This window comes from Enoplosus armatus, chromosome 15 (genome assembly GCF_043641665.1).
Source record: "Enoplosus armatus isolate fEnoArm2 chromosome 15, fEnoArm2.hap1, whole genome shotgun sequence".
NCBI lineage: Eukaryota > Metazoa > Chordata > Actinopteri > Centrarchiformes > Enoplosidae > Enoplosus > Enoplosus armatus.
In genome coordinates, this window is record NC_092194.1 from 21,162,971 (window position 1) to 21,190,460 (window position 27,490).

The 27,490-nt window shown below is 43.0% G+C and overlaps 1 protein-coding gene across 1 annotated transcript in view; it reads right to left on the reverse strand.

Annotated features, from left to right (window-relative positions):
• The window catches only part of kcnh5b (potassium voltage-gated channel, subfamily H (eag-related), member 5b), a 95,710-nt gene that overhangs the window by 24,463 nt on the left and 43,757 nt on the right, over nt 1-27,490 (reverse strand). The window contains exons 9-11 of the mRNA XM_070919847.1: nt 16,074-16,273; nt 13,952-14,011; nt 11,423-11,615 (exon numbers count right to left, since the gene is read on the reverse strand). Of these exons, the coding sequence (XP_070775948.1) occupies nt 11,423-11,615; nt 13,952-14,011; nt 16,074-16,273 (453 nt within the window). The remainder of the gene's footprint in view (nt 1-11,422; nt 11,616-13,951; nt 14,012-16,073; nt 16,274-27,490) is intronic.

Sequence of the window (27,490 nt, forward strand, 5' to 3'; positions counted from 1 at the left end):
CATGCTGTCGATCAAACAGTGCGTGCTGAAACAATGTTGGACTTAATGAAGTTAGATTTCTTCTTTTCTTCTGCAGTTCAGTGGCTTCTGCTGCTCATGGTAACCACACAGTTCAACTTAACTGGGAAAGCAAAGAGCGTCAATTCTTTACACCATTGTAGCTGTGAATGTAAATATGAATGTGCACCAGCAGATTCTTTGCAGATGCTGGGTAAGAATTATTTGCACAAAAATACACATATTGTCTGACAAATTGTCTTTGTAAAAGGTAAGAGCGTCCTACATTGGATGGTGTGGACTTGGGAAGCCCGCGGTGGCTTTGAGTATCGTTTGCTGGTCTGCTTATTCATTTTTCTTTAACATTTGAGATTTGTAAAGTGTTCTCTATTGTTTTTGGACTTTTTAATTACAGCAGTATGGATCATATTGTGACAAAACACAGGAAACATGGAGACTGTCAACATGACCAGAAAAGTGAATTCAGCTTAAAAAGAGTCCTCATCTGCTCTTGGCAGGATATTTGAGCCGCTATAGTCATATATATATATTCATATCTGCAACTCTTCATGTGCCAGACAACAAAGAGTTTCCTCTGAGGAAGACCCAGGACTCCCAAACTGTCGTCATGACGGGGAGGAATGTGATTCAGCCTCAAACATGCCCACCTAGAATATGATAATTCAGTCTTTCTGGTTCCCCCCCGGGATCCAAGAAAAGGTGCTTTAAATAATAGATTTCACATAAAGAAGTTGTTGTTTTCTTGCAAAAACACTAAATGAACTAAGACCTTGTGGAGCTGGAAGCACTGACCCGCTTTCCTTCACTGGTTTCAGCCACCTGGACACTTGACTTATCAACTGCCAGCATAAATTCAACATGCTAATCACACTGTCTCCTGGGCAACGCCACACTTGTTCTGATAAGAATAAGAGGACGGAGGATCAAGTAAAGAACTTTTTTAATAAGTAGCAAATAGAATATAACGGTGCTTCTCCACCACTTCACCCTGAAGAGATCCAGTCGCACTCTGGCTGTAACAGGCACAAAAAAAAAGTCAAATCTGGGCTAATCAGGGCTCAAATCCGTGTCAAAGCTGCCAAAACCATCCTGAATAAGGTGACGAAAAGCAGTCCACCCTGTCCACCGGCTGTCACAACAGCGTGAGTAACAGACGCACAACGCGTCCAACATAATGTCGGAAAATGCAGACAGAGTGTGTCACTGCGAGTGGATCTCATCTCGACAATCCCTCCTCTGCAGCCCCCCCGAGGGCCCCTTTCTCTCCGAACATCCAACAGCGACTCAGGCAGCAGGACTCGTCTGGAATTAGCTCCCCGGAGATCTGCAGCTCTTCGCCAATTAGCCGTCTGGATGTGGATGCGGTCACACGGGCGAGGGGTGGTGCTGGTGGTGGTGGTGGTGAAGTGTGACACAAAAAATAATCCCAGTGAGGACTGTTACAACTGGACAGGTGCAGATGGATACATGGGCGCTGTGACCCCTGCCGCCAGGCTTTGTAACGCTGCTCAGATTATTCTGCCCGGCAGAAGTTTTTCACGTTCAGTTGCACAGTGAACATGAGGTACAAAAAGGTGCTGCGGTAACATATCGTGCGTATCTGGCTGTCCAGCGTACGTGCATGCGTCCCATGTGCACATGTGAAGGGGGTTGCCTGAATGTGTGAGTAAATGTCAACTTACGGGTGGGACATTATGTCTCAATAGCAAGAATGGAGTGCATTTAAAGCTCATTTGTCTTTGCAATATAATTATACATAAAATGATGAGTGTTCATTTAAAAGATAAAAATCCTTCCAGCTTTTTCAAAGGAAGAGAGTTTCCTCGGTTAGCTCTCGAAGTCTTCACAAGTCTAACAAGACCCTAACCTGATTAACAAAACTCTGTCCACTAAGCGAGCTACCTCTGAGTCTTTTCTTTACTTGTCCAATCACATCCCCTTTTAGTCCTGAGCATGTGATTCCCATGTTGACTGTTCACCAGAGAACATGGGTACATGTAGTATAAATACAGTATGATGGGCGGTGCTTTAAATGTGCCACAGTCCACTTTGTGTAAACTATGCTTCATGTTTTTCTGATCTTTTATTGATCAGATAATCCTGCTGTCCATCCTGACCCCATGCTGTGACCGCTGTAGCAGATAAAACAACAGATGTAAATTCCTCCCGACTTAATTTACTGCAAAGGTTTGTTTTTCCCACATCATCCCGACCCCCCCCGTGACACAACGTAATACTCCTTTGATCCCACTGGAATCACGCGGGACCCTCGGGACGCCCAATTAGATCCTGCTATCTGGTTAGAACATAAACACACCAAACTAAAAGGAGCACTGAGGGTGGAATCGGTGCTTTTCTGGCCAATGGTGATTATTCACATACGTGCATTGGTTTTAAATGAAGCCAGCTGGACATTTCACGAGGATCAACTCACGGTTGACAAATATGGGGGTGACGCCGAGTGCTGCTGCAGCCTGTTTCCCCCATCAGCAGAAACAGAAATTGCCTGAGGGCGGGTGTGTGCCCTCGTGTTGCGTTATCTTGCGTTGCAGCTCAGCAGACGTCGGTCCAGTAAGAGGCATTTCAGGCTGCTGCTTTTATTTGGTGTGCTGATGCTGCCGTTACCCCGGTCAGACCATTATCCTGGAAAACTGAGTGGGTGGAGATACAGCTGCTGTGACACAGATATCCACCAACAGCAGAGTTAATGGTGCTTACTGTATTAAAAGCGCTACTACTATTAACATTTGAGTTACCCCTTTTTAATAATTACTCCTTCAGATTCTGGACACATGTTGTTCCTGCCACAGAGGAGTGGCCGCTGTGCAATACGTCCGAAAGTGTTTTAATTTCCACGTATGCTAATGAGACCGTTAATTAAGACAATTGATGTATTCATTATGCTGCTGCGTCTTCACAACACATGGGCAGTGTTTATATGCAACTTCTTTTGTAAAAAAAAAAAAAGTATACAGTATGGTCCTTCAAAATGTACAAGACACCAAAAACTCTGCAGTGGTGAAAAGAATAAAACTAAATAACATTACACTGCTAATGTTTACTTTCCCAAGCTCTACATAAAGATGATGAATACAGATGATGGACATTTTACTAACAAATACTGCAAAGTCCCTAAATCATCACATACAGAGCATTTGCAGAGTGAATAAAAACACCATGTAATCTTTAATTTTCCTTCAACCTCAATGAGAAAGTCCCTGATAGCTTTAGCTAGACGTATTCACTTTCTTGCCGAAAGTTAGATGAGAAGATTGAGACCACTCTCACATCTGTATATCAATATCAATACTTTAATGTGAGTAATTTACATACAGTCCTTTACTAAGTAAAAGTAGCGCTACTGTAAAAATACTCCATTGAAAGTCCTGCATTGAAAATGATACTTACGTAAAAGTGCACAAGTATTATTAGCAAAATGTCTAAAAAGTGAAAGTACTCAGGGCATGTAATTATATTATTGGATTATTATAAATGAATACTATTTTACATAGTTTGGTTTCATCTATAGCAAAGCATCATATTTCATAAGCTCATCATATGTTTTCTTGTTAAGTAACTATAACTATTAAAATAATGTGGTAGTGAAGTATATTTCCCTCTGAATTGTAGTGAAGTAGAAATATTAAGTAGCATAATATGGACAATATAGATAATACTCAAGTTTGTGCTCAAGTGCAGTACTTGAGTAAATGTACTCAGCTTCATTCCATCACTGTATTTTAACATTTACGTTATCTTGAACTCTGTCAGACAGACGGGTACATCTGTCTGTCTGGTTCACGGTGTCGTCATAAAGGGACAGAAGATGCTTTTATATGAGGTGATAAGTGTCAGTAGTTTCAGGGACGACATTTGAGGTCATGAAAAGCAGCTCTGCAAGAACACATTTCTGCGTGTTTTAGGTTTCCTTGATTGTTCCATTCACCTGCACTCTTAATAAACCCCTCCTCTAATGTATTCCACAGCACAACAGCCCTGCACTGATTCTTATTACTGGATCTTAATGCAGCCAGACTCTGATGTGGTCGCAGGCTCGTCTCCTCCTGCTCACTGCTGACGTATTGCTTGCTGGGCCAGAACATATTGCTGTGTGAATAGGAGGCCAGACTAAAATCCCCTTCTCATAACCAAGCATGAATAATGGATTAAGAAATTAATCAGCTCATCGTTTTGGCAAAACAAAAAAAACAAAAAAAGAGGGAGAGTGATTTTTCTCCGAGCGAGAGCAGAGCAGAAATCATCAATAGATAATTCAGGCTAAAGGGCTGACAGTGTGCGGTCGTCTGTTCATCCAGCTGTTCTTTCACACACAAAACACCAAAAATTCATCCAAGTTATGACAGAAAAGGCGACAATGTCTGGAGAACAAAAAATGACTTTCAATAGAAATGAAACCAAACTACACGAAAGCCGAGGAAATGAGAATGAAAACTATCTTTGGTAAATATCTTTAATGGGCTGTATTTGATCATTCAAAGATTCAAGATATTGTAGTTACATGATATATAAAACTAACGAGACATAAAACACCTTTAATGGATATTTAAACCGTGATATAAACCAGTTGAATGGCCCAATGGATCCTACTGGTTTGATAAACTTTGAGGCTAACATTTCAGATAATACTGTTTCATAAGCTGCTACTTTGATAAAATTCAATTTGTAGCACAAAAGCCCTTCAGTGTGGCTGTGGTGATAAAGTTGATCTTAGTTTTTAACTTTCTTGTGCGCTAACTAGCGAAATAGCTAGCAAGCTAACTCAATTTAGGTACTCACAACAAGGAAGGAAGGGACTACTTGACGACGTCACGGTATGATCAGAGGCTTTCTCACGACAGGTAATGCTCACAGTCGGGACATTTTTATTTAAGATACCATCATGAGCAAAATTTGGCAGATGGAGCGAACTCCATTTGGTTTTTCATGAAATTTCAGCTAAGAGCCACGGAAAAAATCAAGTAAGTAGACCTTATGATACAAATTTGTTGTATTTTCAAGGTTAAGATTGAACCTTCAAGCTCAAATTTAACATTCTTCTTGAGTCATTTCTCAAATTCAGTATTTAAGGTTAAGTATTAAGGTTTTGGTTTACAGCCCAGCCTTAGTAAACCAGATACATCCGTCTTTGTCGTTGATCTTTATCTTTATGTCGGTGTAACAAATGAAAACCAGTAAGCTTGTTGACTTCTGTGGTGTCTGATGCAGCTGCAACCGCTGCATGAATGGTTTCTGGACCCTTTTCAGTCCTTCAGAATCAGGATCTTTTTAATCAAGAGGAACCTCATCTACAAACATCTACATTACTGACTCTGAGACGTACACATCAAAGCTGCTGGTGAATGATGGTTAGGGAAGCAGTGAGCCTGGTGGATGATGGGAAATGAGACGATTATTACTTTTGAGTATTTACCAGAGCTGCCACAGTATTGCCTTGTTACTGTGGGAAAAGTACTGTGTTTTTGTGTGTTCATGTGTATGTGCTCGCTCATCTGCACTTGTGTGTGTGTGTGTGTGTGTGTGTGTGTGTGCATTTAGATGCTTTATTGTCCCCCAAGAGAAAACTCATTTTCACAGCCTGTACATGGAGACATTAAAGAGCCATAATAAAAAAATACACACTGGCGTTCGCATACGTAGCATTGCTGCTCGAGTGTGTGTGTGTGTGTGTGTGTGTGTGTGTGTGTGGGGGGGGGGTCCACCTGATGCCATTGGACACTAATGAGAGCAGAGTGTGTAACAGCCTCAGGGAGCAGCCTGGGGAAATCAGTGGTTTTAAAACCACAACCAACACACACACACTCCCTCCATCCTCCCTTCATCCTCCTTTTCTTCTTCTTTTCTCTCCATCCCCCTCTGCTCCTTCTACTTTGGCTCATTTCCTCCATCTTTCAATTCTCTCCATCTCTTCCTCTCCCAACCTTTTCCCTCTCCGTCTCCCCCTTTTTTACTGTCCATTCTCCCATCTTGTCTCTTTATCTTCTGTCCTCTTGTTCAAGGATTCCACTCCTCCTTTATCCTCCTTCCAATCCTCTGTTCCTCCCTCCTCTCCTATTCTCACTATCCATCCTCCATATCATTCCCCTTCCTTCTGTTTCTCCCTTCTCCTCCTCCATCTCCTCTTTTCCTTCTTTCAAACCTCCTCTTCCACAAGCTTCACAGGTTTCAACCCCCCCCATCCTCCCCCTCCCGATACCTTTCCATCCATCCTGTGCTCAGCAACTGCTCATTTATGCTGTCAGTCCCAAATTGCTAAACTTATGAGGATGGAGAGCATATATATACTTAACATTATTGTAACTGAGTAGCTAACAGCACTTGTAGCACCCAAATATAAGAGTGTCGCCAACAGGAACTCACAAACTGAACATCAACACAAGAAACAGCCACATTGTGTGATTGACAGGTGACAGAATATAAATAAAAACTAACGAAATCAGGCTAAAACTTCACAGCCACACTGGTGACTTAATAAGTTAGAAATACTTATAATACTGATTCAAGTTTGTTCTGAGAGTGAAAAGACCGTGTTGTTAAATCCTCCTCTGCACCGCCGTCAGTTTAGGACGTTCAGCTCGTCAGGCTCAGTCTTAGCTGGACTTAGCATGTAAGGGTTAGCTAATGGTAACTCAGCACACCAATGTTTGCTAATCTGAATGCCAAAATTAGCCAGTACTAAAGATGCTAATACTATTTGCCAATGCTAAACATAGTAATGCTTCCACTAACGTTAGCATGGAACATTTTGACATTCTCACGTTCTGAGGTAAGAACGTTTGAAAAAGAACAAACGTCAAAACAAGTTGCCAAATGCAGATCAAGAAAACAACTGCAAGACGCCCGTTCCTCCCCAGAAAGTATGTTGTACGTGATCGAACCACTGATGAACAACACCAACGTCCTCTAAATCACTGCGTAATCTGAAGAAAAGATAAATAAACTTATAAATAAATATAAGTTCAGCATCTTTCCTCAACCCTGTCCCTCTAGATTCATCCCAACACTACAATGACCAACGGCAGCCTCTAAATGTAAACCACTTTGACATGATAAGTGATGAAAACATTCAAAAACATGTTTCTTTTGTTGCACCCATCATCTTTCTTTCTTTCCCAACATGAGCTCCGGTGCTTCTGAGCACAAGAGAGAAAAAAAGAAGTTGGCTAAAAACAGGCTTGCTGTCACGAGGAAAAGGAGAAGTTTCAAGAGGAAAGCGATCTTTAGAACCAAGCCTCCTTTTCAGGCCGTGAACACACACAGACAAACCCCTTATCTTGCTCCCCCTTATATCCACCCTCTCGTTCCAACTCTTCCCCTTCCACCACCTTGTCTTACTCCATCCTTCGCTCCCTCTTCAGGCTGCCATCAGACAGCAGCTTTGTTCTCCTGCTCAAACACAAACTGCAGCTGTAAGCATTGTTGATGAGGACCGGGACATTGTTCTGGTTGCTATGCAACACAAAGTTTGACAACAACGTGCGAGCTATCCAATTAGTGTCAGCGAGTTTAGTCGTGACCAAAAAAATGGAGGCTGTGGACCTCAAAGGGTCCTTGAGAGATTTTCCAGTGCTGGTAGGAAATAAGATCGACAACGTCACTCTGCTGGTGTCTCCTCGCCTGCTGTTACACACACAGCTGTAGTTCAACCTTCAATGAATTCTCAAATAAAATCCGCTTTGAGCTAAATGCTAACATCAACATGCTAACATGGTGCTTTTCAGCATGCTAACATTTGCTAATTAGCACTAAACACAAAGTACACCTGGGGCTGAAGGGTATGTCGTTAGGTATGATGACGTTTAGTCATAAACTCACAAACTACTGTCGACCTGCTGGTGGCGCTATTGGAAAAGCCAGAGCTGATAGTTGCTGATATTTCCAGAAGGACTGACACCTACATACATTTCCACAGCATTCATCAGCACAACAAGACGTTCATATTCATGCCACATTCACCAATATGTTATTCAGCGTTTCTCTTTTATTTCATTCATTCGTTTCGTTCATTCTGATCAACTCTACTTTGCTGCGATGTCACGATGTCGAGCAGCTGTTAATGAAACTCGACACTTCCTGCAGATGTTTTAACTGAAGGGGCGCTGAAGTCTTTTAATATGATCATCAAATACAGCGTGTTTATGAAACAGAAACAATAGAAATGATTGAATCGTTTTTTTTGAGTTTAGGTACAGTATGAAAGCCTCACATACTTGATGAGTATTTATTGTATTTTCTTCGTAAATAAAGCCTGTGTTCTAATATAGACGTATTTGAGAGGACTGATGGTACAAAATAATTTAGAAATCCTTGAGTGAAGGAAGTAAATGAAGTAGAAATAACATAAAAGCCACCAGAAAAATTCATAATTGCTCTGCTTTCTTTTGAAGAGTGTGAAGAATCCATTTTAAAAAGAGGCTGAAGCTCAACTCATCAGTTTCCAATATCTTTCTGAAAAACTTCAACAGATTTAAGAGTCTGTGCCTCAGATTTGGTTAAAGGTGTCCGGAGGTGGTCCCCGTTATGTCAGCTGAAGTTAATGTTCCTCATCAGGAAGCTTCCTCACCTTCCTGCAGGAAATCTGAGGGCTGTGACACTGAGCCCTGAAAAGGCCTTCAGCCAAATGAATTCTACAGGTGAGCTGCAGCATTTGGAGGAAACGCATGAGAATCAGTTGGAAAACAACAGCAGGCATGTTGAGAAAATATTCTTCTTTCCACTCCGTCCATCCCTCCATGGCAACAGCAGCCCCTGGTGACAACTAGCTGATGATTTATTGATTAATGTCCTCAGCGTGATGAAGCAGTTTATGAAGCATCTAATATGCTCTTTATGAAGCTCTGACTGCTGCCTCGTCTGCCTCGGCCTCCTAATGAAGTTAAAGAAGTGGAGAGGCTGCAGAGACGGGCCGAGACAACGAGAGGGCCCACTCTGTCATGCTTTTACTCGTTAAAATGTCTTTTAAAATGTCTGTCCCTTCCCAACAATATTTATTTTCTGCTATGATACGTTTCTTTGTTTTTCTGTCTCTCACACTTTATCTTCTATATTCTCCGGCATCATGCATTCAGCATAAACTGCAGCTGCAACAGAGTCTCACTATCTGCTGCAGTAGATCTTCAGCTCCGACACACTAGATCACTATCTTGCATGGCAGCAACAGATCCCATTCTCGCAGCAGTTTCTATGCGTATCGGCCTGGATCACTATCTTCCATTACATGTAACATTGATCGATTGTAGATAATACGGCCTAGCTCCAATAAAAAAGATACCAAGATGACCTAAAACTAAAACAGTAAATTGCAGAAGGCAGCAATGTGGTAATAAACAAGGAGAGGAAGTCCACAAACTCATGAACACAAAGCAGGTTTTAAAACTATATGTTTGGACCTTAAACCTGCTTTATTATAATTATTATAATTTTTACATTGAAATGACTTCCTACAGTAAAATGTGAAAGTGCCGCTCACTGCGATCACCAACTCTGAGAACATTTATGGTGTGTTCACTCTCACCAAACCACCTCAGCCCTGTTTGCACCAGCAGCAGCAGCTGTTTTCATCAAACAAGCACCAGAAGAAGAAGATGTTTTTTGGGTTGGTTGGTGGAGACCAAACCACAGCTGGAAGGAGAGTGAATAATAGACCAACACATCATGATGCTCTGTGTCTGCTTGCTGACACGTTCAGCAGAACAACTTTATCAGGAAACAATATATCAGTCTGTGAGGTGGTTTTAATGTTTTTCTGCCCCCTAGTGGCCAAAAACAGATGAATGCAGCTTTAAGGACACAGAATGTGTTCTGGAGAGAAACAAAAGCTGAAATGAAATCTCTGCAGGATACCTGTACTATTGTACATTCAAGGGAACATTTTAGTGATGTTGTGTTCAGAGAGCTCAGCAATTACTTTGGTGATTAAAATATTATATTATTATTATTATTATATCATTATATTATCTTGACAGAGCTATGGAAATTCAGGATTCAGGGATCCACATTAAAGCCTCCTTCTGTTTAACTGATCCCCTGTCCAGGAAACCACCCCTGAACGTTTCTTCCAACGTGATTGTCTTTTACATTTCACAACAACAAGGACTTATTCTGTTGTTTGTGTGAGAGTGTGACAGCAAAACGTCTGCACACCAAATGATCTCAACGACACCAATTTGCTGCACAGCTTTGCATTCTCTCTGTTGTAATAATCTTTCCTTGTTGTTATTATCTGTCAGTAAACGCTCATCTGGGGCCTCCGGATGGTTATGAGAATGAGCACTACACAGGCTGCTGCAGCCATTTTTGCCATCAATGCTATCTGTGCTTGTCTCAGTAAAAGGCAGTTTCCCTGACATTATCCGCGGCAGCCTCTTATTCTCCCTCTCCTTCTTCTCCTCCTCATGAATATTACAGTAGGAGGCTGAGAGAGAAATATGTACGGCAGCAGATAAGAGTCTGACTGTTTGTGTTTAATACTTGAAAGTCAGACGTCAGATGACGGCTGTTTTTTAATGTACCGATTGAAGTGACTCAGCTTTCAAGTGCGCCCATGCCTTCGCTCTTCGTGTTAACAGCGTTTACAGTTTCAAAAAGTCAGAGTAAAAATAGCAGGTGTAATTACGTTGCTGTCGTCATGTGTCAGTGACTTTCACTTCAGGTGAAAGATTACATATTTTTCTGACCTGCTGGGATTATGAAAACCCTTCACATCTGCAAAGATCAAAAATGTGTCATCATCGACCAAAACAACAACAACAAAAACACAGGACACATTTTTGCCAGCCGGTTGATCTTCCCTCCAACACCCTGAAACCCAGCGGATGTGGTTTTTAGTTTTTAGTTGCTCCTCTTTTGCTTTATTGTGACATGTTTCATTCACCTAATGTTCTTCCTGTCGTCTTTTTGAGCTTTCAGGTCTTTGTGAGCTGCCTAAGACACAGAAATCATGAAACATGAGTCTTGAAATGGATCAACAAGTTATTTGGCATTCACTGTTTATGGTAGCTTTGTACGGCAACCTTTCTCTTTTTATCCTTCTTCTCTTTCCTTATGAGTCTCACTGTGTTTTCACTGTGGACAGTTAATGCCTTTAATGCTAAAAAGTGTTGAAAAGAGTTTTCTTCCTCCAAGCACACCATTAAATCCACACTACAGCTGCAGCTAACAATTATTTTTGTCTATAAAATGGTGCAAAATGGTCCATCACAACCCAGGATGTCTTCAAATGTTTTGTCCAACCAAGAGGCCAAAACCCAAAGTTATTTACAATGAAATAAAACAGAGACAAAGTGACATAAACTATTAATTGATTGGTCACTGAGACCACAAGTGTTTTTCGGGAGTTTGATTCCCGGTGTCACTACGGCTTCTACTGAATCACATGACCACGTACCTAAGATGGCGATGACCTCGTCGTCCTGGATGACCTCCAGTGACCCCGACACGACGAAACACAGGGTGTCCACGCTCTCTCCGGAGTGGTAGATCAGGTCTCCAGGGGCGCAGTGGGTGGTCTGAAACTCCACGGCCAGCGAGCGCAGGCAGCCGTCACTGGCTAACCGGAACGCAGGATGTTCATTGAACACCTGAGTGAGAGGACAGGAAGTCGATGTTGTTACCTGTTGGCTGAGGCTGCCGACTCACGGTTAGCGCTGCTTTGAGACGTTTCTCTTTGCAATGAGAGCTTTGTCATCTTGAACGTCGTGCATCGCTTAAATTTTACACCTCAAATGTCTAAATATTTGAACTTTACACTGTTTGTCAAAGCTTTTTTACCCACCTATGAACTATGAATAACCATGCCGTAAATTCTTAACACTATCATCAATATTTTGTATTATTTCTGTCTGTGTCTGGTGGAGAAGGTCAGGAGGGTTTGTGTAGGTACAGGAATGACATGTTGAGGTCTTTGTTGCACTCTCTGCCTTATTCATTGTCTGTATTTTTGTGTTAAAAAAGTGGCCAAAAAAAAAGAAAAAAGAACTGAATAAAAATGTCTTTTAAAAAAAAAAGGTTGCCCATTCAGAACAACTTTAAACAGAAAGCGTCTTTCAAGAAATGTGTCAGAAAAAGAAAAGTTTGAAAGCTCACAAACAGTTAGTTAAGAACATTATGTTGTTTTTTAATTGAGTGTGAACAGTTTTGTCCATCCAACACACGAGATACCTCAACATGTAAAGTCAGTCATGAAATCTGCTCCTGACATTGAAGATCCACAGAGGATGAATGTTTTTGGAGACCTGACGACGTTTCCCTCTGGTGCCACGGTTGGACCAAAGCTGGAGGTGACTCCAAAACATATTTGAAGACCACATTCATGCTCTCCAGACGATGAACCCTTTTGATTTTAAATACCGCATGACCATTTCTCTCACTGGACAGTTATGTGCAATGACAGCAAAGTCATCAGTAAGAAATCGTCGTCGTCTTGTGGTTTGCTTGAGAAAGGAACGCTGCAGCTTCTGGAGGACACGAGCAGGACTTTAAAGGGAGAATACACGTCTTCCTCTCATTTTGAATTTGCGACAGCAGACGACAGATTTCTCCACCTCCTTGTTTTCTTATCTGCAGGAGAAGTCATTTGCTGATATCCATTCGTATGTGCAAAATGAAAAACAGCTTCCACACCGTGAGATAATCCATCACAGTAACAGTGACGCCTTCATTTGGTTTTCTCCTTCTTTCACCGATACGAGTTGAGCGCTTTCATGTCAGCGCTTCCTGTCAATCACCCGAGGCTCTCGGGAGGAAATGTAAATCTCCATCAGGAAATAATCCCTCAAAACCACGTTGCCTTACAAACTTCATTCAGGACCTTTGTTCGTCTGGGACAGCAGTCGGCACTCGGACAGCACGAGGTAACAGAAGTGTTCCAAGTTTGAGGACTACAAAACCCAAAGATCCTCTCATGTGACACTGCACATGTTTATGAACCTGGCTGGTTTATTTTTAGGAAATCTGCATGGTCCACTTCATCTCATCCACCCATCTGCTTCTTTTGAAGGATCCACTTCTTTTTGGTGATTTTTTTTCCGTCTTCGAGCACCATCACCGAATCTTAAAATTCCTAAAAGACATGCATCTGTACTGTCTTGTTATGACTTTGAAAAAAGGTCTGGTTTAAATGCCCTTAAGGCTAAGTGTTTAAGACATAGTTTAATGGATTACCTTTGTCCACATTTCATAGAATCACTGTAGTGAACAGAGTTGTTTTAAAATGAAAGATATTTGAGGTTCTGTAAGAATCAGCCGCTCTGAATGACAAGTCTAATTTTAGTGGCTACTGAGCGTTTGTCATTGGAGGTGGTTGTTACACAGCACGGTTACACAACCAAAGGTGTCCTTTGTTCAATGCCAGTTCGGCAATTGGAGTCTGCCAAAGTTCTGGGACCCATATCAGTCGTGTCAAGTGATGCCCAGCAGCTTCTCACTGAGCCCACCTAGCCTGCGTGTAGTTATGTAATGAATGCACCCAAGGACTGCTACTCGGCGTATTCAGCGGAGTGAAATTAATGTCCTACTCCCGTTTGTGTGAACACAGTTCAATCTGGGTTTGAGGCCAAATCAGGAGTTCGGAGTATGTTATTGCAACCAAAGTCTACAAGCCTTTTATTCTCAGGCTTTATTCACGTGCTTGTAGCTGCACTTGGATTTTGCACCACAAGCTACTACAAATTACACAGTTTTTGGACATTTCGTACAGTCTCAGATTGTTTTTATTTCAACTCTTATGTGTAGGATTTGAACATTTCTGACTTTAGTGCCGTTTCTCCTGTGCCATCAGTCTATAATCACATAAACGTCTACACATAGGGGCTTTGAAAGTATTTTCATGTATCAGACCGTGAGCTGGCGGCATTATTATACATTATATTATATTGTACAACTGATGTGTATCTATAGTAAAACCATATATACATACCTTCCTGTTGAGGTGGACGCAGATGTCGGCCCGCATGTCCTTGGGACAGATGGACAAGACCTGGAAGACAGAGGGACATGAAGGGGTCACACTGCTGTTTACAGACGTCTCCCCCGTTATCGCCAAGACAGAAACTGACGACTGCTAAAAAGGAGAACATTCATTACTTCTCTTCTTCAGGCCCAGGTTTCCCTTTGAGGATTCAACCCAGTAAAAAATATTCACAAACAGTATTTGATGAGGTCTGTTGGCAGCAAGATGAAGGTTCAGGAGGTTTGGCTTTTGAAGGTAATGAGGACGTATTATACTCGTTTGATTCTCTTTGCAGAGCTGGTTTTGGTTTTTGCAATCCTTCATATCCCCCAAATGTTTCTTTTTCCTGTCTACAGCACAGGGAGGTCAGAGGTCCCGGGACCGACATGCTACACATCATGGTCCTGGAAGTTGGTCTTTTCAGTTGTTCAATCTTTGTTGGTGAAAGAATGTTTAAAATCATAATTTACTGTGAAAATGGAGGGTTGACTTCTATTATAATCAATGCAAATCTACAGCGCAGCGAGCACACAGGAGGGTCATCGTTGAAGAAGCAATCGAGAAAAGCTGCATCTTTTTTAAGACTTAATGTCACTATTGCACAGGCCGTGTGTTGTTTTCTTGTTCCTCTTGTCTTTAAAAATTGGACGAGACGTAATTGTGAAGGTTTGCGAAGTCAATAAGACAAGTGACCTCCATCCACTTAGTTCTTATTTTCGACATTCTGCCTGTAATTCAATTTCTAAATGCTTGAATGAGTAAAAGGTCTCACTTCCATTCAATAGCCACCCACTCCATGATATTTAGATGGGTCCTGGGTCAGTGCTGGATCGGCTGCAGAAATCCACAAACAGGCTGAGTGTCTTGCTCGAGAGCTCTTCAGCGACCAGCTGATTCCAAATGAAGAATAGTTCCCCTCCTCAATCACCCACCCAGCTTTGCTGCAGGTTGCTGTCTGTGCATTACTGGAGTTACTGTAGAAATTCCAGCTCATGTTGTTGCATTCATTAACTCCCTCTGGATACGAGTGTCTGCCAAAAAGCCTAAACTGCAACGTTTTGTCCAGCTCATTACACAAACGCTGAAATCCAGCCTAATTAACTGAAGCATTTAGGTAAAACACGGAAAACAAAATATTATCTCGTCCTCCACAATCCTGCCTTGTTAAATATGAACGAAATCGACCACAAGACAATAAATCATCCAAAAGGCCCGTGCAACATCAAAACACAACACAACAGCCTTTGAAAATGGTCTCTGCTCTATTTAAAGGGGAGGGTATTAGCAGCACTGAGACACTCTGGGAGCCTCTGGTCTTTTTCTGGGTGTGTACTCATATAAACTGTATACAGTATAACGGCTCCCAAAGTGACAAAAATATCCACTAATTGGCCCCAGCTCCGACGGCAAGGTATTTATACTGAGGGCAGACTCGCCTTATGTCTCTTCAAGCGTGTATAATTAACTCCACAAAAAGGTGTAAAATGGGATTGATGGGGAGGAAGCTTATGATCGAAAGAGAAAGAAAGGGAGCGTGAATGTCGACGCTGCGAAAATCAATTAAATAGACAAATACAGGAGACAAAGACGGGCAAGTCCCATTCAAACAGGACAAATATAAAGAGGAGATTATATAAAATAATTCATGGTGACTGAGAACTCAGCAGTTACATACGCCGCCTTTTTGTCGGAAATCATCACAAAGTCATGATTTCAAGATTGTCTGGTTTCCAATTCAACAAAGAAAAACTTGACACCTGACACTGAAAATGACGGCTGCAGAAACAGCTGTCGGAGGGGGACGTCTGTCTTTGCCGAACTAAAAGAGGCGATATGTGACAGACTCTCAACTTTATATGACAGATTATCATAATCAATGTTTACCACAGTTATTACAGATCATATTACACCTGTCTGATAAAAGAAGGCTGATGGCTACTGCATCTAAAACTGTCTCCATCTAGATTTTGCGTCCTCACATGTGACATGATGTTTATATTTTGATGTTGATGATGAACAAAACCTCAGTGTGATCACAAACACGTCCCATCAGTGCTGCTCAACCTGACCTTTGACCTCTCAGTCTCACCTTCTCCGTGTCGATGCCTTTGGACATGGACCAGGTGGAGACTATGTAGTCCATCACCCGCTCGCTCAGCCCCTTGGGAACCTGGTAGAGCTTCAGGAAGTCCCGGACGTTGTTGAGCATCTCGTGGTAGCGGTTGGTGTTGGCGTACATCTGCTGGAAGATGGTGGTCACGTTTCCAAAGATGGTGGCGTAGAGCAGGGCTAGAGAGGACGACAGAGGAGAGGGGTGACGTCTATATAGATAACCCAGCTCCTGAAGGTCTTTAACGGACATGAGTAACCAATCACAAACTGGAGAAGGAGAAACCCTGCAGGCAGCCAATCATACAGGTGGATAGATCCTACATTTACACTGCTTGCTTAAACACGGTCATGGTTTATTTCCGTGGAAGACAAACCACAGGTTCAAGCCAGCACATGAGCTTCCAGCATGAATTTATAAAACCACTAAACAGAACAGATTACATGTTTTTATTGGGAAATGAGTAAGGTCCATTTCTGACCTCGGAAATACGCTGTTGAAGCCCACAAGACGTGGCTGAAAACTCCAGACGTTCTCCAGTGAGTTGGACCTCGTGCTCAGAATCATCATCATTGTCAAAATCTTAACAACTGCCTTCAAACACCCCTTGCATCGGTCCCAAACACCATAACAACCACCTGGAAACAAACTGGCAATCACCCAGGAACCACCAAAGCTCTGCCAGTCACCACGAAAACCACCTACAAAACCACACAGTGACACCACAGCAACCTATCGAAACAAGACATCTAGCAGCACCTCAACAACAAAAAGTCTAGTACCGACTGTCCACGCAACAAACTTCAGAGGACTCTACTACAAGTTCATATTTACTCAAATTAAACGAGGAGGGAGCTGGACATTGTAAAAGTGGCAGTTGTGATTTAACGTCTGATATGCAAAAGTAAAGAAGTGAGAAAAAGTAGGACGGTTATAGAACAAACGTGTATGACGTCTCCTGCTGCATTAATGGAGGCTTGCACTGCTGAGGAGGTGTTTTACCCCTTTCAAACTTAAAGCCATCGTGCGTCGTTGCTGCCGAGCCATGCTGTCAGCCTCCTCTGTACCCCGCTGCTGCTATTCTACTGTTTCCATAGAGACCTCACTCGAAATAGTTCTCCCTCTTTTTTTCCCCTCCGCCGCCTCCTTCCAGCCAATAAAAATGACAAAGAAAGAGGAGAAGAAATAACAAGTTTAAAGGCTTTTGGGTTGAAAAATGAGGATCGGTAGGAGGTGGAGGGATCCGATGATGGCACATGAGCCACAAAATAAGAGGGGCGAGGAAGAGTGAAGGTACAATACAAGTGAGTTTAGTATAAGAGAGCAAGAGCGAGACGAAAACATTGGAGAGACAACGTCTGAAAGTCACTGTTTGAGATTAAATGTGTACTGTATATGTATGTGAGAAACCAAAGAAAGAGAACCAGGAAGACGCTGTAAGCAAAGCAAAGAGGAACACGAAGAGACAAAGAGAAACAGAGTGTTTGGACGGGAGACAGACACAGAAAAGGGCAGAGAGACAGAAAGGTGCAGCGTGTCAGCGGTGAGATAAAACTGTGTTCCAGTTTAGTTCCTTCAAAGTCGGCAGCCTTCCAGGACCCTCCAGGACCTTTCCAGGGCCCCGTCAGCTGGTAAAGAAGGGCTCTGACAGCACTACCGAGCTGGAACCGAAAGCTCAGAGACTCTCTCTCACCGCCAACAAACACAGGGCTCCTAATTGGGCGACTTGGTGGCTCAGCGGTTTGCCAAAGTCACCTCAGTGCAAAAAGCGACCGAGGTTTGACCCCCCTGGAAGTTTCTCCGTGGATCTGGAACGACCTCTCAGTGTCTGCCAGGATTTGAAGTGGTTAATTCAAACTCTTTGTAAAATCATCCTCGAGTGCGCTTCATTTATCCAGGTGAGAGGGAAGAAGTTTGAACTCTGGTGGCAAAAAACCACACGAAGACACCTGAACATGCGAGTTTCAGTCCTCTAACGAGAGACGTGGAGTTTTCTCACAAATCCCAGTGTAACCCTAACCCTAACCCCATCAGCTGGGATTGTTTAGTCAAAATGTTAAAGGACTATTTCCAAAGTCAAGAATGAACTTTGAAGCTTCATTTAGAAGCAAACGCAGATGAGAAGTCCAAAGAGTGCTGTGATCCTTAAAATACCAGCATCATTCTGCATCAGTGCATATAAAAGACTTGTGTGGTTCCATCGAGAACCCTATGAGTTTAGACAGTTCAATCAAAGTACTCAGGCTACAGTTTGAAGCTGTCATTTCAATGCTATCTGTTACGTCCCCCATGGCTCTATTTATTTAAATCTGTCCCTGTTTCTCCCCTCTGGTGGCCAGAGAGAGATGGGCTGCTTGGGGAGTTTTGATGGTCATGACGGGGGGCAGATGAAGAGCTTTATTTCCTCATATTTATTAGCTGATGGAGCAGCCGGGGGGGGGGGGGGGGGGGGAGACCAGACGCTGTCGCAGTGAGGCTCTGATCAACTGCAGGAGTCTTTGCAGGAAGTTTGTCTCCAAATCTACAGTGACACTGAAGGAAAATGCATCAAAACGACCTTCTGACGCAGCACTGATCTCATCTTAGTGACAACAGCAGCTTTTATTTCCTATATTGTTGCTAAACGCTCGTTAGCGCAGTGTTTCGTGTCACCTGTGAGTCAAACAGCGTGGGCGCGTCTGTGACGTCTTTATAAATGGATCTTTTATTGTGTTCAGCCACTGTAGTTCCTGCTAACGGCTCTATTTAAATCTAACTGTTGGCGAAAGCAGATGAGCATCACTTCCTGTTTGCTAGGGAATGTTTTCTACCGATCAACCACATCAGCGCTCGACTTCTATCAGATCTGCGTCACATCAATCTGTGACAGAACAAACTCTAATGTTAATATTAATGATATTAATGTTGCATTTATGTAAATGGAAAACACACTCAAATGCAAATAGTGTCTTTCACAATTAAATATTAAGTTGAATATAAAAATATATGCAACTAACTCTGTAACTCTTCTTATTCAAAGCATCTCGTTGCTTCTCACCTAATTTTGCATTCACATTAGTTTAATAATTAACATGTGTCTGCTGTCTACATCCCACATGGTGAGTATGTCAGTGTTGGTAGCACCGATATGTTAGTACTGCATAGCAGAAGCATGTACCTTAACATCACATATCTCTTTTTAAAAAACGTTTCCACCCCAGGAAAGTGTAATTATGTATTTAGCAAATTTCTGGCAAATGTTGGTGTTGGATTTATACTTTTTTATGTGTAAATAAATATAGACGGAAACTAATCTTTCAAATCTTTCAGTATCTGCTCAAGCAAGGTCCAGTTACACTCCTGACTTCGCCAGATGAGGAAACTGTGAAACAGAAAGACATAAATAATCTGTCGTCCGTCTGAAAACCCTCTTCCTTTGATCGCTTACAGCTCCTCTTTCAGTTGATGTAAACGATGCCAATAAGGGACGTTTCACCTCGATTCACCTCGATTCACCTCGCCATTCTTCTCGCTCTCGTCATTACTTTCTCCTGAACGGGACAGAGCTGGACGACGACATGTTTCCGCAGTGGGATGAAAACGACACACAAAACGACGCCAAGAACACAAAGCGCCCGACTCTCAGACTGATAATCCTGTGATGATGAAGAAACAGTGTTGTTTTAGAAACCAGGAGAGTTCAGAGGCGGCCCGCCTCCGTGTCATGTGTGTTTTCCTTTTCCGGGTTTTCACACAGTCTGCCAGAGGAGTTTAGGATGATTTGTCAGAGCGAATGAGTGTGAGGGACAGAAATCTGTCCGTCTGTCCAGGAGGAGACTGAAGACACAGTGTCACTGCCCGAAGCCCAGACACCCAGAAAATATCCATCACAACACTCCTACATGAGGAGACAGCCAGCACACACACACACACACACACAGACGCTCAGATATAGAAGCACAGCGCAGGCCTTCCCAGAGTTAACACACACTAAAAGAGTCTGAATTTGTGGAACTTAGATTATTCACTGTCTTATCAACAGTAAAATGAGGACAATGATATTAATTTCATATCATATCGTTCAATAGAGATGTAAATCCATGTCAATGATGAGCTTAGCTGAGCTTAGCACAAACTATGTTAGACAGAGCTAACCTCGTCATCAGTACATCACAGAATGTGTGAGGTGCTGTGTGCAGTGTATAATCTATATGATATACATATTAATTGACAATCAGCAGATTTAACAGTAGTTTTGCTTTTGAATTCGTTCTAAAATCACACATCAAACACAAAACCCTGCGGTTGGTCTGCTTTGCATTCACACCACAAACAAACCAGTTCCACTGGGTTTCACAGCTTTCACACCAACCTACACCAACCAAACTAAACCAGTTTTACTTTGAGCCAAGCTGACCGGGTTAAACACACCTCCGTGACGCAAACAAACCAGAATAACTGAAAACAAAGCAGCCGGGGCCTTTAGAGCAGCCACCTCCATCACGAGCCATTGAGCCCAGTCCATTTAGTGCTCAGTGAGCCAAGCCAGCGTCCAGGCTGCATCACAACACATTACACACCGACAGGAGTCCGCACTCTGCCAGCCAAACACTGAGAGAGCCAGTCAGCCGCACTGAGAGAGTCCCACCCCCACCCGAAAAAAAGCTACTGTATAAATCTGTTTTGACAAGCAGTAATTGTGCATCAAGCGCTCTCTGGGAGAGTAAAACATTCTCCAAATAAATATTGACTGAAAATCTGCATCCCGGCGTTAGTCACAGTCCTGCCCCACCTCGAGCCACAACAATCATTTCTGTAATTGTGACTCTCACCGAGTAAATAAGGTTCTTTTATCGCTGTTTTCTCAACATCGCATTGTTTACTTCTCATTAGGTCACCTTAATAGACTTCTTATTACCGTGCAAAAACGATAATGGGTTTTGGAGTGAGTGGGTTGAGCTGCGAGTGGGGGGGGGGTTGATGTGTGACAAATGTCTGTGTCCACCTACGCCGGTAAGTGATATTACACTCCAGACATCAGGGAGGTTTTGAATATATGGAGAAAACTAGAATCTTTGTTATGGTGGAGGAAGGAAAGCTCTGACTTACAGACTAGACTAAAATAACACAAATGACCCGTTGAACCTGTCAGCAATAACATGCAGTAATGCTCAAACCATTCAATATCTATAGCTGATCATCAACGTAATCATCTATAGACATATAGACATTTCTGAGTCAGTTAAAGTTAAAAGAAAAAGCTCAAATTTACTCAAATACACTCAATCGCTTTCTTGCTGGGGGAAGATGAGGAGATTAATATCACTCTCATGTCTGTACAGTAAATATGAAGCTACAGCTGGCAGCCAGTTAGCTTAGCATAAAGATTGGAAACAGGGGGAAACCGCTGGCCCGGTAATTTCACCTACCTAGATGTGCTAAAGGGCTGCAGCTTCATTTTAACAGACACAAGAGTGTCATCTCACTACATGCACGAAAGAGAATAAGAGGGCGAACTATTCCTTTAAAGTAGCAACAGCAGAGAGATACCTCTGATTCTGAAAAACAAATATCCATTTCCTGTTTTCAGAAGGAGGAAATTAAGACGGCAGGAAAGAAGAAAAGAAGGAAAGAGATCAGTTACTGATTTGAGGTCAGTTGTCAGGTGATGCACATCCATTACAACTGATGTTTAAACAACATTTCAGTCACTATGTCTCAGCGTGTAGTTGGGCCACATTTCACCGTGAAAGTACTTGACTTCAATTCACCAAAGCCAGGTTTACTGAGGAAGAATGAATAAAGCTTGTATCTCACGTGGACTGTAAAGTAACTGCACTGATGCAAAGCAAAACATCCTCCGTCTCCCACTGGGACAGTTGAGATGTATGTTCAGAGGTACCCGAGACTTGAACACCTGCTCGGGGATGAATCCCCACCCTCAGTCTTTAATCACACTCATGAGTCTTTCTTAACATAATAAAGTTGCGGACAGTCGAGACTGGAGGGGATCGTTACCTGTTGATTTAACTCCCAGTACACATGATCGTTTACACTTTGAGTGCCAGCATCAGGAATCTCTTCATGCAGCTACAGAAAAGAAAATGTGTTGATCTGACCTTTGACCTTTTGTTTAAATTCCTCTTGTGTCATTACATCAAACAGCACAGAGCTCCACGGTGTCAGACAGAACGGTGTATGATGTATGAAAGAAAAAGACCATGAAGACCAGATCCATGACACACTTCACTACAACAAACCCGGCTGCTGTCCTGAGTTTCTTTGTTGGGTCTTCTAGTAATTGGCAGGAAACAGAACATAATGTGAAGCAGCATTTTATAAGAACAATAGCAAAGATACTGTAGTTGTGTTCACATCCATAAAGACGTCGTGCAAAACGTATCTGCACACTGGATTAAAGGCTCCCGTGTGACATCCACCACACTCGCGTCCTCCTCGGGCAATTTGTTTGGTCAACATGTCGTCAATACAGCCAGTTTCTCCAGGGAGCTTTAATTCCACTGTGCTGATATAAAAACTCATCTTAGACCAGAGTCTAAGACGAAGGATAAAACAGAAACACAAATCAAACCGAAGCAGGTTTCTTTCTTAATGCTATGGCACTTTTCCAGCTTTTTGTAATCTGTATTTCATACTCTAACAATGAATGACAGCAAAATCCTTTTCTGAAGGTACAAATACAAACAAAGATATCTGTTGTTCTGCCAACTGTGTGCAGACGAACCAGGAATAATGAGAGGGAGATGGCAAACCTTGATTATTGGCATAAACTTGACAAAAAGAGGGGATTATTATTATAGTGTAAATCCCTCTGAATGAGAACGTATCCTACAGAACCAACGACTTCCTGTTTGTGCACAAATGTTTTTCATCTGATGTTTTGAAGCCAAGAAGACGAAGTGTTGCAGTTTCACAAATGGGACCGAATCAAAACACAGCACAAATAAGCCGGAGCTGAGGTTTCACTGCTGAAGGTAACGAGGCCGTCGGGGGGCCGAGCGGGGGCTCCCCGCGGACCGGGGACCGAGCCTCAGCAGGAGTAATGAAGTCACGGAGGACCACTCATATTGAACCGCAAGTAAACAATGGGATGCTTTTTATGAGGAGCGACAAGCGAGGCAGAGCTGGGGACAGCTGTCCTAATGCTGACTGTGGAACACCAGTCAACATGTGGGACAGAGACGCCGTCGTAGGTCCTGGTTTCATCAGAGCAGGTTTTGATATATTATGAGATCTTCAGGGTCCCCTTACAGAGATGTCAGTGATATAAACTGAAACTATCTGCATGGCTCGATACCACCATAGACAGCTTTAAAAGGGGGTTGGGGTACACAGTGACAGTACGAACAGACCCTGATACAGCGCTTACAACTACGCCAACAGTAATATCAGTTATTTCGTATTTTGAGTGTATTTGATGCTAAAATAAAACTTGGTATACATGTTAAATGACTTCTTCAACAAGCTTCGCTGCTCACTGAAAATCCTGCACATCCTCTGGCCAACCACATTTGACTTTTCTCCGTGGTCACGGTGTGAAACAGTTGTTTAACGAGGAGAACTCATCAACCTGCTGAAACTGCAGAAGGTCCAGTGAACAAACGTAGGAGCCTCTCTTTCTTAATTTTACCTTTCAATTCCAAAGACCCAGAACATTTATCAGAAGTAATGAATGCTCTTATTTTACATTTTGCTTGTCATGTTAATGAGGCGAGTGGGCCTGGGTGGGTTTTCACACCATGAGTAATAATTTCAAACAGCTTTGAGGCCAATATTTTGCGGCTGTGTGGAAACAATGAACGCCCTGCGTTTAAGTCTTCTCGTTCACCTGATGACCTGTAACTCCTCAGATTTTTTAAAATGAATTCTTGATTTCTGGTTCTTGCAATTTGTTTCCTCCTTATTCTGATCATATGCTTGTTAAAGTCACATGTTTACTGTGAGTCCTAATGACGGTCATGGGTCAAAAAGCGTGTGTCACTGTAAAGAGTTGCTGCTCTCTGATTAGTCCTTGATGGTTCAGTAGACCCCGGTCTGCCCGGTACAGGGCGTTAGCATCAGATGACACCTGCAGCAGACATTGATTGAACTTCCAGCTCCTGGTTTCGTCTGACTTTGGCTCAGCCAGTCGGGTCCTGCAGCTCAGGGAGGATCCGAGGTCGCAGTGACACCAGTTAGCAGCAGACTACATGTCAGGGGATCTAACATCTGAGGGCATCGTTCACCTCCTTTGCTCCGTGAAGGGGCGTTATAACCGCGCTGACCTGGATCAGCAGGCGAGACGGGTATCTATCAAAGCTCACGTGCTCTGGGACGGGCGGTAATCGCAGCTTGGCCCAATTTCCCCCTCCGTCAGCTATTATACTTGAGGAGGACCAATCTATCAAGCCTGGCACCTGCTTGATTCAATTACCCCCATGCTACCCGTCTGACTGCAGGCTCCACACTGTTGGCTCCTGCATAAATTACAAGTGCAGAAATTAAAAAATTATAATGAAAATAGGAGTGATTGCCTTCTTTAGAGGCCTTTCACCGAGGGAACGATCGGGAGATTGGGTTCATAAACGAATGAGCGGGAAGAGATTCACCGCGAGGACGATTACAACTGGCGATAATTATGGAAATGGTGTGTGAATCACTACACACCCAAACCCCCGGGTGATTTACACAGCACACATAAAATAGATGAAGCTGATATTAATTATTTATGGCTGAGTGTAATGTTGTGAAATTCATCGCTGGTAATGTTTTCAGTACTTTTTCTGCACTAACAGCATGCTGGCAACTCAGCACACTTTGAAACACGTGCCAATGAAGGTGCTTAAATATAAGATTCACACGTACTGTACATCCACACGCACACACACACACACACACACACACAGATACACTAATCCATATACGAACACATGCTGCGCACTAATCCGCAAATATGCACCAGTAAAAACCTGAGATACACAAACAAGCTGCATCACATACAAATTAAAGGAAGAAGGCAGCGGACGGTAAGGTCTCAGGGAGGTGTTAATCCACCACCAGCCTCCAGACCAGATCCAACGCTCTGGAACTCTACTGGAGGTGTTGACACCATTCTTCCCAAAGATACTCCTCCACTTGGTGTTGTGATGATGGTGGGGGAGAGAGCACTACCTAAGACTCTCCCCCACGTGTTCCACTTGGATGAGATTCGGTGAGCCCTCATGTTTTGTGGACGGGGGGGGGTTGAAAAATCTCATAAATCATGTCACTCAAACTGGACTTCCTGGATCGCATTTCACCGTCTTACTGGTGCCTGAAACAACACAGCCCCCTTGTAGTTTTCAACGCAGCACTGTTTTGAGGGAACAAACAGATCCACATGCCAGAGCAATGACCCCCCCTTAGCATAAACGCACCACCAGACCCCGTCAGGGTCAAGCAGCCGGTCCTGTACAGTTTTCTTCCACACATGCGTTGGCCGAACCCATGAAGATAATGAAGGCTGCCTCGTCTCAGTGCCTTTGCTTTTTGCACCGCTGAGCTCTGAGATTGTCTTTTGTCTTTGAGCACTGCAGACCTCAGACCAGGTGTAGCGGTCAACACACTATTCTGGCTGACACAGTCTGCTCAGTCAGGACTGAGGTAGGCCTGGCCTGTTTATTTCACTTTAGGACTATTTGAGGTCAGAAATATGCAACTAAAAGTTTCCCTTTTGTTGTCGGCTGTTAAAAAAAACTACTATATGAGCAGAGAATGAAATGCTTAGTTGTATCATGCAGTACACTGGTTTACTCACCTGTCACCTGTCTGGGCAAAAGAGCGTCACCTTCAGCATTGTTGAGATGGATGGAATAAATAAGGCCGACATGCAGAAATATCTCCAGTAAAAGAGCACGTGCTCCTTCAACAGAAGTAATAACAAACTCCCCAAAATAGAAGTCACAAGGTTTTCACTCCACGGCGGCAATATACTCTCACAGCGTGTGCTCTTGCTCTTTCTGCGGTTGCCATGTCAACAAGTTAAGCGAGACAGGTCAGGGTGAAAGAGGACCGAGGCTTCCCTTCGCTATCATATTAAACGTCCTGACAACCAGCACTCCGCCTGTGGAGGCTCAGCAGACGTCTATCCATCCACCTGACAGCTGGTATCTTCTGTCTAGTCCGAGAATCACAGTATTTAACTTGTGAAAGAGTAACAGCCGAGTGCGATCTGTGTAAGCGGGTGTAAGTTCATTTCCTGCCACGGTCAGATCAGCATGTCAGGGTGTCAGGGAGAGCTGTGAGCGCAGTGGGGGGGGGGGCATTAATGGTCATGTCAGTCAGTCCTTCTGGATCCTATATGCTGTCTGAAGCCAACAGCGAGAACATTCATTAAAAAATGAAGTTTTAATTAGACACAGATCTTCCTCAGTTGGGGCTTAAATGCCCTCACAAACCCACTTTTCTCACCACACCAACACAAGTTGTTCTACAGGTTTCTAGTGGTCTTAAAAAGGGGCACTTCACTGATTTAACACGTAATAGTCATGTTGCTCAGCCAGTGAAGATAGTTGTATAATGTCTGAATCTGACAAAAGACAACCGAGTTGCATAATGGGAAGTGTTTTTGAAGCTTGACCCACCCTAGGGACTAAAAGTCAGGGTTATCTCGGCCTTTTGACCGTTTCTAAAATCTGCCCCTTGTGAACTTTATGAGAAGACAAAGTTAAATTGCAGACAGTCAATTAATCTCCTGATGGCCAGACGAGTTAATGAGAGGCACACTGAAGTGCTTTGTCCCACTAAGTTGTGAAGAGCTATATAAATGCAGTCCAGTTTTAATTCATTTTGCAGAACATGAATTCATTGAAACAAAGGTTTGGTGCATAGTTTTCCCCGAGTGACCAAGGAAACCAAATACCACGGATAACCACGGGTTGGTCTGCAGTCACCGTGAGCCTGATGCCCCAGACTGAAGCGTTCATAGACACATAATGAGCCACCTCGGTTTATGGAAAGACAGACAGAAGCGCAGCCTGCTGGCTTGTCTGTGTTTTGAGAAATAAGCACATCGTTACGACGAGTTGCAGAGTGAATAAATATCCAAACATCTGAGTGTGCGTCCTCTACTCAGCAACAACATCTGACAACAAGATGTTGTCAGACCTGTGTGCCAAGGTGCCCAGCGCCCTCCCTCCGCCATGTTTAGCATTCTGTTACGATTAACGCCATGACTCTCTGCTGAGGAGAGGATGCCATTGTAATTGAAGAGAATAAGACTATGAGACTGTGAATGGTAATGCGAGCTCCAGAGGACAGAGCGATGAATGCACATACAGTCAGGAGACGAGATTCGAAACCAATCATGCACTTACAGCACAGAGGCACACAGGAGACGGACACACAAGGTAAGAACGGCAACAGAAGGTCACTGCAAC